The 15,000-nt window shown below is 46.9% G+C and overlaps 1 protein-coding gene across 18 annotated transcripts in view; it reads left to right on the top strand.

The window, feature by feature from the left end:
* The window catches only part of nav3 (neuron navigator 3), a 143,000-nt gene that overhangs the window by 52,446 nt on the left and 75,554 nt on the right, over positions 1–15,000 (top strand). For 12 of the 18 annotated variants that reach the window (XM_081723326.1, XM_081723327.1, XM_081723332.1 and 9 more), the window contains exons 4-6: positions 891–963; positions 6,938–7,121; positions 13,943–14,011. In XM_081723326.1, coding sequence (XP_081579452.1) covers positions 891–963; positions 6,938–7,121; positions 13,943–14,011 — 326 coding nt within the window. Of the gene's footprint in view, positions 1–890; positions 964–6,004; positions 6,808–6,937; positions 7,122–8,434; positions 8,681–13,942; positions 14,012–15,000 lie in introns of those variants that run through there. The other 6 variants (XM_081723342.1, XM_081723334.1, XM_081723331.1 and 3 more) reach the window with 4 other exon arrangements.

The following is a 15,000-nucleotide window of genomic DNA, read 5'->3' as shown; positions in this document are numbered from 1 at the left end:
CATGCATGTGCGTGTGTGTGACTGTGTGTATGTGTGTGTGTGTGTGATGTCTGCGTATGACTGTGTATATAATATCATAGAGCAGCTTTTCCTTTACCTCCACCCACAATGTAACTCATTCAGCACAATACACCCCATGAAGCACAATACACCCAATCAGCCTGTGTGTGTGTGTGTGTGTGTGTGTGTGTGTGTGTCTGTCTGCTTGACCCCTCTTGCCCCATGATAATTCGCAACACACTGGTCATGCATAACACACCATTGACAACATCCATTAGCTACTCTATGCCCTGTGTGTGTGTGTGTGTAGCTTATTAGCATACCCTAAGTGAGTCTTTGTATTATTATAACCCTCTAGTGGACCACAACATCCTGACCTGTGTGTGTCGACGCACACACACGCCGGTGTAGGTGTGAAACACTGTCATCACTGTGTCCGACCGCGTATGTGAGGAAGTGTGACACTGCCACGTCTGTCTTGCACTCTAGTGCATGCCTGCTGGGACTGGGCGGAGGTCGCGACCCTGTCTCACTCAGCAGCCTCAATGCTGTCTTTTGTGAGCGTTGTGCCCTCTATGACATCACCAGCACTCCGCGAATGCTGGCATGCATGCGTCAGCCAGAGGCCACCGTCAGACTGAAATTTATCACCATCAAATGAACACACACGTACATGGTCATGCAAGCACGCACACACACACACACACACACACACACACACACACACACACACCAAGTTCTGTTCCCTCTGGGCATCGGTTGGCTTCAAGGTGGAGTGTGGATAGTCTGAACACTTCACAAGCCCCGTTTCCTCTCCCACAGCTACTGGGCAGGTTTGTGTGTGTTCTGAACTGTGGCTACTGAAGCTGAACTGTGTGTGTGTGTTTCAGATTGAGAATGTGGAGGTTTGCCTGACGTTCCTGGAGACCAGAGGAGTCGGTGTGCAGGGCCTGTCTGCTGAAGGTAGGACACCCTCTGTCTGTCTCTGTCTCTGCTGAAGGTAGGACACCCTCTGTCTGTCTCTGTGTCTGCTGAAGGTAGGACACCCTCTGTCTGTCTCTGTCTTGCCGTTTCCCTTTTGTATGTCTATCTGTAAACACATTTTTAACTATCAGCTCAACTGGTTTATTAGGTATTCATAAAGTTTTGTAAGATGTGCTGTTGTTTTTGGGGGCAACTTTGGTGATAACAGTAAGTAATTAGTGAGTCAGTAACTAACTGAGGTAGTGAGTTGGTTGGTTGGTTAGTGGGCTGCGTGGTTGTGGTGTGGGTTTGTGGACCAGGCCTTGGTGCATAATGGCTTTGACCTTCCCTTGGGTCTTGGGACCCCTGCTGGATCGCACGGCCATAGAAACTGTTGACCTGGTTTCTTTCACAGCAACAGCAAAAAGCTCCCTGATTGGTTTATCCCCCATATCTAACTAAAAGCAGCCTGTAACTTAGCTCAGCTAAGCCCAATGTTCCATATTTTCACGTGCAGTGTTTGTGCACCATGTGTGTTTGTGAGCTTGCATGTCCATGTGTATAAGGGTTAAACAGGTATGGCTTCTAAAGCTGGGAGCAACAGTTTTAATTAAATTAGTTGTGGGTTTATAGTTGCTCTTTAAAGATGTTCAGCGTTACTTTTTACGAGACCTATAGGCTAAAGTCCTTTAGAAATAAAGAGTGTTTGATGTGCCTGTGTGAGGCTGTTAACTCCGGGCTCTTATGGTATGTATGTTGTAATTTCATTGCAGCTTTTGAGGATTCCTCATAACAACAGAATAATGAGAGTTAACTGTTCTTAACTATTTGGCTTAAACTATTTCTCCTCACCCTTTCTAGACTTCTCTCCTCTTTCTCATTCTCCCCCTCTACACTCCAAGAGAGTGGGCCACTAGACCCTTCAGGCTTTAAAGGGAGAGAAATGACCCATAAACTGAAAGCGTAAATGTCTCTATATGGGGTGAAGTCAGGAATTTTTTGCTCTCTTGACCACAAAATGGCTTTAGAATGAAACTTTACTATTTGCAAAGATGGCGTGAAGTCTTCAGTCTTGCTCCCTGTCTGCCCCACTCATGTTACTGCACGTGCAGTAATGATAGAGTAGTGGGAGCTGGGTCAGGCTCAGGTCAGAGGGCACAAGGGGAGGGCGCGTTTGGCAGAGCTTCAGGTGAACATGTGTGAAGCAGTAAGCTGCTCCTTAGCTGGCTTTGATCTCTGCAAGGATATATTCAGATATATAAACACACACACACACACACACACACACACACACACACACACACACACACACACACACACACACACACACAGACATACAAACACTATCTCATTACGAACTAGTTGCACAGTGCCCTGCCATGTTTTTGTAAATTTGGTAGCTATTTTCAAGCTTCATCTGACACTGGGCATCTCCTTTAATCCTCCTCTTCCTCTTGCTCCTCTTAACAACTGCCACCAGAAATGTGTAAAGATCAGTGTAAAGATCAGTGTAAAGAACAGTGCAAAGAGAAGTGTAAAGAACAGTGTATAGAAGTGTAAATAACAGTGTAAAGGGCAGTGTAAAGAAAAGTGTAAAGAACAGTGTCAAGAGAAGTGTACAGGACAGTGTAAACAACAGTGTAAAGATTAATCCCCAGAATGCTGACTCCAGGTCAACCTCAGACTCAGCCAGTGGCCAGAGGAAGAGGCTGTAATCCAGAACACAGCTGCCACGATCACTCTGTCAGTGCAGTTGTATAGTAAATTCTTTCTTCTCCTGTTGCATCACTGGCCAAAGCAGCATGCTTTTCTCACTCTGTTTTTCTCTCTCTGTCAGCCAGTACTTCTTTAAGCCTCCAAGACCTTTTATAGCTCCTGAAAACCTTTCCGAGAAGGAAAAAGGTGTCAGGGAGATTGTCTCTCATCTGACCAGTGTGTTAGAATGTCCAGGCTTCTTCAGAGAGCTGCGAGCTGAAGGTCCTCTGAGGGGTTTCTCTGGTCATCGGCCTCCAGCACGTGGAACCTCTGTTGTGGTTTTTTAACCTGTGCAGTTTTGTGACGGTTGTGACTTTAATGGGCTACAGTTTAGTCTAATAGGTTGTATAAGGAAAGGGACTGCTGGCAGGTTTTATAAAAGAAACAGAAGACACTGAAGGCAAGATGTTTGCGCCAAACGTTCTGGCACTGCTGAATAGGGTTGATTTCTTCCAGTGTAATCTGAATTCACTTTGGTCTCTTGCTGTATTTGGGTGTGCGTACGTATGTGTATTGATGACATCAATACTCTGGGAACAGTAAAGTTGATCTCGCTAAATGTTCTCCATATGTTTCTCCAAAAGCATTAAGCACGGACTGAGGGGGAAAAGTAAACCCATTACACCCAATATTTTCAGCAAAGTTGTGTGAATTAGCCACAGTTTGTAATTAACCTCAAACTGTCATCACTTGCCACGCTGTGTGTATTGCCCGGTTTGTGTGTTGTTGTAGGAGAGCAGCAGTCTGGGTAATGTGTCCTAAAAATTAAAGCTGCCTAGGCACGATTAAGATTTATAAGCCCAAACTTTAGCAATGGGGTGGGGTTAGATGGAGAAGGCTGAGACTATAGTGCTGTGTCAGAATGTCAGCTGCAAAAAGCCATTATAGCCCCAACATCCATCGTGTGCAGGTATTAGAGATACGTGCGTAGGAGTGCAGGGTAGAGAGATATAATCAGAGAGGCAGCTGGATAGACAGACTGATGCAAATGAAAAGAGAAGAAAAAAGTAACAAATGTCTTTATTTTAATCTTCCGCAGCTCTGGCTCTTCCTATTACACGTGGAACATTTTGGAGAGTTTGTTAAATAGAGCGTGGAGGTTTGTGCCATTGAACCACAGTGGTGTTCACATTTCTATATCAGCTAAACCAGCTAATGAAACATGTCAAGTTATTGTATTGTGTGTCTAAGCATTATTCCACTTAAATTTAAACAATGAATGCATGCATTTAGATTCAATGCAGTCCTTCAAAATAAAGGTCTCGCAATATTGGTGGGGTCTACTCTTTGCAAATCAACTTGATTATCAGGATGATATCAGTTATATGAGCACTCACCCTAACAATAGGTGAAATTATCCCAGTTTTCTACAGAATAGTAGAGAGGGAAGATGATTTGTTGAAATCACCAGTATAGTAGCAATATATCTCTACTTATTTGATTGAGAAAGCAATGAACTTGTCATTTAAAGGGAAACTGCACACCACTAGATGCACACATCACTAGATGCACTCTGTTGGATATCATGACATGACATCCAGAATGTTGCATCTTTACGTAACATCTACACACAAGAACAACACAAAACCACAGTGTATTTTTAAATACTGGGTGATCAAACAGTCTGCTTTTGTGTTGACTGATCCATATAGGACAGTCAGTTATGACATGCAGCCAAAATGTCAACTCCATTAACCCTCCTCCTGAAGAAAGAGCCAGATATATAGAACAACTAAATCTGACTGGACTCCCTTAGTCCCCCTTTTCTATCCCAAAATCAGTGTGGAATAATGACCCTGTAGAGTGGCCAGCCTGCACTTATTTTACTGTTACCTGTCTGAATCGTCAGGTAGGCTAAGATAGTCAACATTGTAATCTAGTTAATGTTAGCCAACACTGTGACGAAAATGGTCAAATCTCGAGCCTACTAAGGAGGTAGGTAGGTAGCGAGCTAATCTGGAGTAAGACAACATATCTGGAGAACTGGATACCAATTAGATACCATGCAACAAATTAACAGATAGAGAATTAATTTGTCAACTTTTTGATCTACCTGAAACAAAATGTCACACACATGGACGTGGACATGTTCAAGATGCCATCTAACTGTGGCAACTAGGATGTTTTTGGGTCCATTTGGCATCTTGGAATCATGTCAAACCTTGAATCGGGGTTACTCAATATTATTTGTGATGCCGTCCACCTCATAACAGCCTTTGGCATATTTGAAAGCTAAGTTTAAAACCAACAAAGATAAGTGCGCAGAGCAAATCAATGGAAAAAGCCGAGTCTGCGCAGTCTCATTGCTCCTCACCCACTGACATTAATGCATAGAGTATATAATCTATGGTGTGCATATATAATCTATGGTGTGTATATATAATCTATGGTGTGCATATATAATCTATGGTGTGCATATATAATCTATGGTGTGCATATATAATCTATGGTGCAAATTATATTCCGAGTACAGATACACCTTCACGTATGGCACACTGTAGTTGATTGAGCTGTGTTTGACTCTAAAAGCAAACACATACACTCAGTATAACACACAAAGAGTCAAACAGCTTAATACCAGGCTAATATGCTAACGTCAAGTAACTATAATGCCAACTAACTATAAGTGAACACTGATTGTGGTCCTAGTATATTGAAAACTAAAGTCAACTAACTTATTCTTATTACACACAGTGCCTGCTGCCTAACTAGCTAACAAGGTAAAAGTAGTCAGGCCTCGAGAGCTGTTCACTAATGTGTGTGAGTTAGAAACCTGAGACCTGATGGTACAAGAACATGAAGTTGATTCACATTGATACCACATGTACACTATCTTCATATTAGATTTTGTTAATTGAATTCACTGAAAAAGGATCAACACTGTGGCTCAATGGCACTTCCTTTGCCAACAACACGTGTCTTCATCTTTGTTTAAATTTGGATAAATTCCGATCAAATAACTTCCAGAAATTCCAAACCGGCAACAGAACTAACTATATTCTGTGTTCCAGACAGGAAATAAAATAGTCCGCGATATAAATGAAACAGATTAAAAAGTATTCTGTTGCAAAGTCGTGAGTGCATCACTGAAGCCAAGTCATACTGTGTTGTGCTGAGGGTGTCACAGTCATATGACAGGTCTAAAGTGAGACAGTGCTGAGACAGTGCTGAGACAGAGGCGAGACAGTGCTGACACAGCTGAGACAGAGGTGAGACAGCCGAGACAGTGCTGAGACATAGCTGAGACAGAGGCAAGACAGTGCTGACATAGCTGAGACAGAGGTGAGACATCTGAGACAGTGCTGAGACATAGCTGAGACAGAGGCAAGACAGAGCTGAGACAGAGCCGAGCCACTGCCCTCACCACTTCCTCAAGCGCATAACAAAATGCTCCTTTGTGTTTAATGCGCCCCCGGTGTTTATGCTCCACTCGCAGAGATCTTTCCAAACACTGTCGGTTTTTTGGTCTGTCTTCAGTTAGTGGTTGGAGCTGTTCCAGATAAGCTTATTGCAAACAGCGGTGTCGTTCACGCGAGTCTTGCTCCATGTGTTGGGATACTTTTAGTAACGGTACATTATCACTGCAGCGAAGCAAGGCGATTTTCGCTTCTCGTCGCATTCCTTTTTTATTGAGACGGGTTATGTGTGGAATATTGTGGAAGCAAACATGTGGGGAAGAGACCTTTGAAAAGTTTGGCTTTTCTCAACTTAATGCCCATCAAAAGAGTTTCTCTGGACGGCAGCCAGTCCTCACTTCTTGGTGCATTTTCTAGTGTCACGTCAAGCCACCTGCTTCCACCACTGATGGAGATGGAGCAGTGGATTATCACTGCTGTGGCAGGTGTTCCTGTACTTTTTGACGAGACTCTGTACGACTACAGAGACGTGTTAAAAAAAAAAAAAAAAAAAAAAAAACATAGAAGGAGGTGTCTGGAACAGTTGGTGCTCCTGGCCAGATTAAGTTGCTGACGTTTTTTACTGACACGCTCCCCGCGCGTCCGGCAGGAGGCGAAAGGAGCGCTTCGCTTCGCTTCACTGCAATGTAAATGTAGGAGAGAGGTGACCTCGCGCAGACGCCAGCCTGGACAGGTAGCGCCGCAGTTTCAGTGGAAGAGGCAAGAAGAAGAAGAGCTGCCTTTACTCACACGCCTTTATAGATTCATCCACCTCCGATTAAACGAGAAAACGGCTCCACTGATTTCTGAAATCTTGTCCGCAGACGTGTGTAAGGGGAACCTGAAGAGCATCCTGGGGCTTTTCTTCATCCTGTCCCGTTACAAGCAGCAGCAGCAGCAGCAGCAGCAGTACCTGCAGTCTCTGGTGGAGCTCCAACAACAGGTCGCACACCAGGCCACCGGGGCGGCGCCAGGGAGCCAGCACAAACCGCAAGACATGCAGTCCAGGTAGGCCCATACCTTTTTGTGGTGGCTGTTGCCCGTTTTGTGAAGAAGGGTGAAGGTGTGCTGCTTTCCCTGTGATGCTAGCCTTAGCTGTAACTTTAGCGTGGGATAACAGTCGATCGCACATACTGCAGGTGGCGCCACTGAGGCGAGTGCCAAGTTTCGAGTGTGTGTGAGAGGCTGTGTGTGGGGCGTGTGGTTGGACAAGTGTGCAGTGTTTTGTTCAGTTCTCTGTCACTGTCAGCGTGTAAGCGGGTTGGATGACAGAAGGAGAGAGTATGTGATGAGTGAGAGAGGGATAGAATGTCAGGAGGGAAAGAAAGAACAGAAAACAGGGAGTGAGAACGGGAGACGGAGAGAGCGGGAGAGAGAGAGAGAGAGAGAGAGAGAGAGAGAGGGAGAGAACAGCTGTACCCAGTTCTTCCTGAGGCTCGTGGGAGACTTCCTACAGGCTATGCTCCAGCAGTGACAGCTGCTCTGAGGGTGTCTCACACACACACACACACACACACACACACACACGCGCACACACACACACTACATGTCATTCAGACCTGGGCCAGGATGCTTGGACTGGAACTGGAGCTTAAGAAGGCCACGCAGCAGCGCTGGCTGCAGCCCAGCAAAAGCCTTCTCCTGGGCCATATCGTAGAGCTCAACCAGGGTGTCACAGCTAAAGTCAGAGGCCTACAGCTGTGGACATGTGTGTGTGTGTGTGTGTGTGTGTGTGTGTGGAGCACAGAAATAATGGAAGTAACAGTACAGTATAAGAGTTTCCAGGCATTTTAGCATTAATGCACATCCAGTCTTCCAGATAATGGAGGGGCCTATTACTCCCCTGTCTGTGCCCCTCAGAAGACGATGGGTTCCGCTGGAAGTCTTGGCTTCTCCTGAGCTTTCTTTCTCAAGCCATTTCAGGACGGGTTTTTTACTTGTCACGTTCCATTACGGGACTGCCAACAGAGGTCACTGCCAAGACCTCCTGAAAGCCGTTTTGTGACAGTAGCTCTTGTGAGAAGTGTTATGCAAATCAGATTGGCTGGACTAGGCAGTGTGTGTGAAGCAGTACGGATGGGTTAGCCTTTAACCCACGCAAGCACCATTGCAGTCCTGCCACGTCAGAAAAGTAAAAATCAAACAATACACTGTCGGAGTCCCCTGTGGGGGGGTACGCAAGCTTTTTATAATGCACACACATGCGAATCACACACACACACACACACACACACACACACACACACACACACACACACACACACACACACACCCTGCTTACATTTACAGTTCCAGAGACCCGGGCTTTCTATAGCTCACACCTGCTCTGGACGTGATCAGAGAGGGAGAGGGGAGGAGGACAGACAGACAGACAGACAGACTGGACATGGAGATCATGGCTCCTGCAGGTCTGTAGAAGGTGTCTGGGGGGTGTTCCTTCCTCTCAGGTTTATCATGTCGTGTGGGGAACAACTCGATCTGGCTCACCCTCCCTCACGACGACCTGTTCCTAGTTCAAGAGACAGGAAGAGCAGACTGCCCTCCACGAAGAAAAGTGACAGCAATGGGTACCGCAGTAGTGTGTGTGTGTGTGTGTGCGTGTGTGTGCGTGTGTGTGCGTGTGTGTTGTCTGGCAGTGATGTATCGTACATTGTGTGGTTTGAGGATTTTGTTGTTTAGGAATATGAGTGGTCAGATGTCTCAGACTCATTCTATGATGTCGTCCTAGAATTAGATACACTGCAATATTACTTGTATCATATTGGTTTCTTCAGTTAAAGGATCTTTTCAGATGCAGAAATGATAAAGCACAGGTCTTTTGAGCGTCTGTCCTCAGAGATGGGACGAAATGTATGAATGCTCTGTGAATGCTGCAGCCAGAGAAAGGAGAGCAAAACTGACAAATAGAAAGAGAAACTGTATGTGTGTAGATCGTTTGTGTGTTGTGGTCTACTTATCTATCTATCTATCTATCTATCTATCTATCTATCTATCTATCTATCTATCTATCTATCTATCTATCTATCTATCTATCTATCTATCTATCTATCTATCTATCATGTAATGTAATTGCAGTTTAGTTTCCTAGTTTTCTTGAAAAATACTTAAAAGTCATTCTGAAAATAATTCACTAAACTATTTGTTTTATGTTGCTTAATGCAGACAGACAATGTGTGTATCTGTCTCGCTGTTTCTTGTGTAATTGCATCTTACTTTTCCTTGTTTCCTGGAAAACCTTTAGACCTCATTCTGAACAAAAAAAAAAAATTCTAAAAGCTTTATTTTGTAGCAGTGTAGCAGTTTCATTCAGGGGAACAGGAAAGGCTAATAGATGTTACTGCTTAAGGAAGGTCGTGATTGGTGAAGTAATTTCTCTCTTTCTAACCCTCTTGCACCTTAGACCCCCCGATATCCCGCACCAAGCAGGGTGTGGTTTCTGCTAAAAGTGGCCATGGCAGCAGTTGCACACTGTGATCTATTTCTGAAGTCCTCATCTGCCCCCTCCCCTGATCCACCAGACCTCTCCACCCCCTTTTTGAAAAAGACAAATGAGAAAATAATAACCAGAGAAAGAAAAAAACCTGAGGAGTTTGAACTTGAAGTAGCGTATCTATTCCTCCCCGCCGCTCCACTGACACCCAGCTTGTCTCCGGACTGGGGATAGGATTCATTTATTATGAAGACACCATAACCTGGGAAGGAGAAAGAGAGAGAGAGAGATGAGAATCTAGCTGTTAACAAAACCGATATTAAAAGGAAAGTATGCATGAATTATTAAGAGTCTGAGGACTTAGGAGCTATTATAGAACACCTAAGTCTATTTTGGGCTTTTTAAGTTGATGTCGGCACAGAATATCGGAAGTACCAGTGTCTGAAATTATTCTGTTCCAAATAGACAAATGATTCTGATTTTCACAGTACACCAGTTTTACTGATTTGTATAGACAGTACAGCTTTACTGATTTGTATAGACAGTACAGCTTTACTGATTTGTATAGACAGTACAGCTTTACTGATTTGTATAGACAGTACAGCTTTACTGATGTGTGTAGACTGAAATATGGTCCACTTACATATAACGTAAGTCCCAGTCTGAATGGCAGATAGGCATAATAAAAGTCCCAGTATGGACGGCAGATAGGCATAATAAAAGTCCAAGTCTGAATAGCAGATTATTATAGGCATTATTTTTATTGTTACTAGACATGGTTCAGGGACAGGTCTTCATAAGCCATAACAAGAGTGATGAATGTTGCTTATTGGCACAGTACCTCATTACAGATGTTTCATTAGGAGGTCTTATTGTTATGAATGCATTATAAAACCCTCTCCTGTACACACACACACACACACACACACTCTGCCTCTGACTTCCTCTCTTTCTGACTCTGTGTAATGGAGTATAGTGAAGCACCTGTAGATAGCGTACAGAGTGAAGCTGGCAACCAGTAGTTCTGCAGCACTTCCCACTTCCTCCGGCACACATCCCTCATAGCCTCCCTCAGCAACGTCTTTGAGTCCGCACCTATTTTAGGTCATTATTGCTAAAAAGGTTGAAATGAATTTGGTTGAAGCATGAGATTTTATGCAGCATGTGTTCCTAATAGGAACATCGGGGTGTGTGTGCTGATGTGGTAAAGCACGGTGCTCCTGTGATGTGTCAGGTGAGTGTGTGTGTCAGGTGAGCGCGTGTGTCAGGTGAGCACGTGTGTCAGGTGAGCGTGAGTGTCAGGTGAGCGTGAGCATGTGTGTCAGGTGAGCGCGTGTGTCAGGTGAGCGCGTGTGTCAGGTGAGCGTGTGTGTCAGATGAGCGTGAGTGTCAGGTGAGCGTGAGCGCGTGTGTCAGGTGAGCGCGTGTGTCAGGTGAGCGTGTGTGTCAGGTGAGCGCGTGTGTCAGGTGAGCGTGTGTGTCAGGTGAGCATGAGTGTCAGGTGAGCGTGAGCGTGTGTGTCAGGTGAGCGTGAGCGTGTGTGTCAGGTGAGCATGAGTGTCAGGTGAGCGTGAGCGTGTGTGTCAGGTGAGCGTGAGCGTGTGTGTCAGGTGAGCGCGTGTGTCAGTTGAGCTTGAGCGTGTGTGTCAGGTGAGCGCGTGTGTCAGGTGAGCGCGTGTGTCAGGTGAGCGCGTGTGTCAGGTGAGCATGAGCGTGTGTGTCAGGTGAGCGTGAGTGTCAGGTGAGCGTGAGCGTGTGTGTCAGGTGAGCGCGTGTGTCAGGTGAGCGCGTGTGTCAGGTGAGCGTGTGTGTCAGATGAGCATGAGTGTCAGGTGAGCATGAGCGCGTGTGTCAGGTGAGCGTGTGTGTCAGGTGAGCGCGTGTGTCAGGTGAGCGTGTGTGTCAGGTGAGCGCATGTGTCAGGTGAGCATGAGTGTCAGGTGAGCGTGTGTGTCAGGTGAGCATGAGTGTCAGGTGAGCGTGAGCGTGTGTGTCAGGTGAGCGCGTGTGTCAGGTGAGCGCGTGTGTCAGGTGAGCATGAGCGTGTGTGTCAGGTGAGCATGAGTGTCAGGTGAGCGTGAGCGTGTGTGTCAGGTGAGCGCGTGTGTCAGGTGAGCGCGTGTGTCAGGTGAGCGTGTGTGTCAGATGAGCATGAGTGTCAGGTGAGCATGAGCGCGTGTGTCAGGTGAGCGTGTGTGTCAGGTGAGCGCGTGTGTCAGGTGAGCGTGTGTGTCAGGTGAGCGCATGTGTCAGGTGAGCATGAGTGTCAGGTGAGCGTGTGTGTCAGGTGAGCGTGAGCGTGTGTGTCAGGTGAGCGCGTGTGTCAGGTGAGCGCGTGTGTCAGGTGAGCGTGAGCGTGTGTGTCAGGTGAGCGCGTGTGTCAGGTGAGCGCGTGTGTCAGGTGAGCGTGTGTGTCAGATGAGCATGAGTGTCAGGTGAGCGTGAGCGTGTGTGTCAGGTGAGCGTGAGCGCTTGTGTCAGGTGAGCGCGTGTGTCAGGTGAGCGCGTGTGTCAGGTGAGCACGTGTGTCAGGTGAGCGCGTGTGTGTCAGGTGAGCGTGTGTGTCAGGTGAGCGTGAGCATGTGTGTCAGGTGAGCGCGTGTGTGTCAGGTGAGCGCGTGTGTGTCAGGTGAGCGCGTGTGTCAGGTGAGCGCGTGTGTGTCAGGTGAGCGCGCGTGTGTCAGGTGAGCGCGTGTGTCAGGTGGGCGTGAGCGTGTGTGTCAGGTGAGCGTGAGCGTGTGTGTCAGGTGAGCGTGAGCGTGTGTGTCAGGTGAGCATGAGTGTCAGGTGAGCGTGAGCGCGTGTGTCAGGTGAGCGTGTGTGTCAGGTGAGCGTATGTGTCAGGTGAGCATGAGTGTCAGGTGAGCGTGAGCGTGTGTGTCAGGTGAGCGCGTGTGTCAGGTGAGCGTGTGTGTCAGATGAGCATGAGTGTCAGGTGAGCATGAGCGCGTGTGTCAGGTGAGCGTGTGTGTCAGGTGAGCGCGTGTGTCAGGTGAGCGTGTGTGTCAGGTGAGCGCATGTGTCAGGTGAGCATGAGTGTCAGGTGAGCGTGTGTGTCAGGTGAGCATGAGTGTCAGGTGAGCGTGAGCGTGTGTGTCAGGTGAGCGCGTGTGTCAGGTGAGCGCGTGTGTCAGGTGAGCGCGTGTGTCAGGTGAGCGCGTGTGTCAGGTGAGCACGTGTGTCAGGTGAGCGTGAGTGTCAGGTGAGCGCGTGTGTCAGGTGAGCGCGTGTGTGTCAGGTGAGCGCGTGTGTGTCAGGTGAGCGTATGTGTCAGGTGAGCATGAGTGTCAGGTGAGCGTGTGTGTCAGGTGAGCGCGTGTGTGTCAGGTGAGCACGTGTGTGTCAGGTGAGCGCGTGTGTGTCAGGTGAGCACGTGTGTCAGGTGAGCGCGTGTGTCAGGTGAGCGTGAGCGTGTGTGTCAGGTGAGCGTGAGCGTGTGTGTCAGGTGAGCGCGTGTGTCAGGTGAGCATGAGTGTCAGGTGAGCGTGAGCGCGTGTGTCAGGTGAGCGTGTGTGTCAGGTGAGCGTATGTGTCAGGTGAGCATGAGTGTCAGGTGAGCGTGTGTGTCAGGTGAGCGCGTGTGTCAGGTGAGCGCGTGTGTCAGGTGAGCGCGTGTGTCAGGTGAGCGTGTGTGTCAGGTGAGCGCGTGTGTCAGGTGAGCGTGTGTGTCAGATGAGCATGAGTGTCAGGTGAGCGTGAGCGTGTGTGTCAGGTGAGCGTGAGCGTGTGTCAGGTGAGCGTGTGTGTCAGGTGAGCATGAGTGTCAGGTGAGCGTGAGCGTGTGTGTCAGGTGAGCGCTTGTGTCAGGGGAGCGCTTGTGTCAGGTGAGCACGTGTGTCAGGTCAGCACGTGTGTCAGGTAAGCGTAAGCGCTGGTGTCAGGTGAGCACGTGTGTCTGGGTTAGAGGGTAGACACTGTGCACAGTAGGGAACATCTTGATTACAGAGACCAGGGATAAAAGATACTGTTTAATTCTTGAGTGTGAGTGTGTGTGAGTGTGTATAGTATGAACACTATAAACTGAACACTATAAACTATAAACTGATGAGTGTGCTTAAGTAAAGATGTACTAGAGCTCAGATAGCAATCACACACACAACAAACACGTGTGTGTGCACACAAACACACACATGCACATACACACACACACACACACACACACACACACACATGCAGCTTCTGGGCAGCATGGCCTTATTACTTTAGATCTCAAACATGCTCCACTTCCAATTCAGTTCTGTCTCTCTCTCCCTTCCATCTCACCCCATTCACCTACTCCTTTTCCTCTGTCTCCTTCTATTCTCCTGCCTCTTTCTGTCTCTTTTTCCTTTGGTCTCTTTCTCTCTCTCTCTCTCTCCATATCTCTCCTCCCTCTTGCTTTCTATCTTTCTTTCCACAGTCTTACAGCAAGATATGCCAGTCCACAAGCTCACAGTGGAATAGGAGCTCCTCAGAAGAAAAATTCAAGGTATGGTACTGTGAATGTACTCCTTTTCTGTACTCCTCTCTCTCTCTCTCTCTCTCTCTCTCTCTCTCTCTCTCTCTCTCTCTTTCTCTCTCTCTCTCTCTCTCTCTCTGTTTCTCACTCGCTCACTCTCTCTCTCTGTTTCTCACTCGCTCACTCTCTCTCTCTCTCTCTCTCTCTCTCTCTCTCCCCCGCACACGCACACACACACACTCTTTCACTCACTGTTCAATACATGAGAAATGCCCTATATTTGAAGGTGATTTACAGCATTGCTTTAACAGCATGTGATAGAGGATGATGAGTTGTAGAAATGGATCACAGTGATCGTAGAGGCTGTGTGGGCTCCTCAGTCTGAGCAGTTCCCTTTCTTGGAGTACTGCAGCCAATTCTCACCTTCAGGGTTTTTTATCATATCTGGATTAAAGCAAAACATGCTAGGTTTTCACAAATGTGCAATAAGAGCACCACAGTGTGTATGTGTGTATGTGTGTGTGTGTGTGTGTGTGTGTGTGTGTGTGTGTGTGTGTGTGTGTGTCTGTGTGTGTCTGTGTGTGTGTGTGTTTGGAGAGTACCACACTGGGTTTTAAATTCAACAATAACTATAAGGTCAAAGTTACTACCTTAGCATGTCAGCTTTAATTGGAGACTTTTATTATGTAATGGCATAGTTCTCTCATTTGAACAGGCCACAAGGCTGGGTTCATGTGTTCACTGTGATTGGTTTGTGCAAAGGAAACTAACAAAAGGCATTTACATCTGGTACATCTCAACACGAGGATGTCAATGTCAGGCAATCCTGAGACTGACAGACCAGAACAAATGAAACCACTGATAAGCCTCAAGAACCAAAATATTTGCTAAAATGTAAAAATAAATAAATAAATAAATAAATAAAATTAAAACAAGGATCTGGGATTGAAGTTGAAGAATCCAGTGAGTCCAAGCAGAGCATCTGATGTGTGTGGATCTGTCACTGATACTCATGCTAC

The sequence above is a fragment of the Electrophorus electricus genome, chromosome 11 (genome assembly GCF_041902795.1).
Source record: "Electrophorus electricus isolate QZ-2024a chromosome 11, ASM4190279v1, whole genome shotgun sequence".
Lineage (NCBI taxonomy): Eukaryota > Metazoa > Chordata > Actinopteri > Gymnotiformes > Gymnotidae > Electrophorus > Electrophorus electricus.
This window is presented reverse-complemented; position numbering and strand designations above follow the sequence as displayed.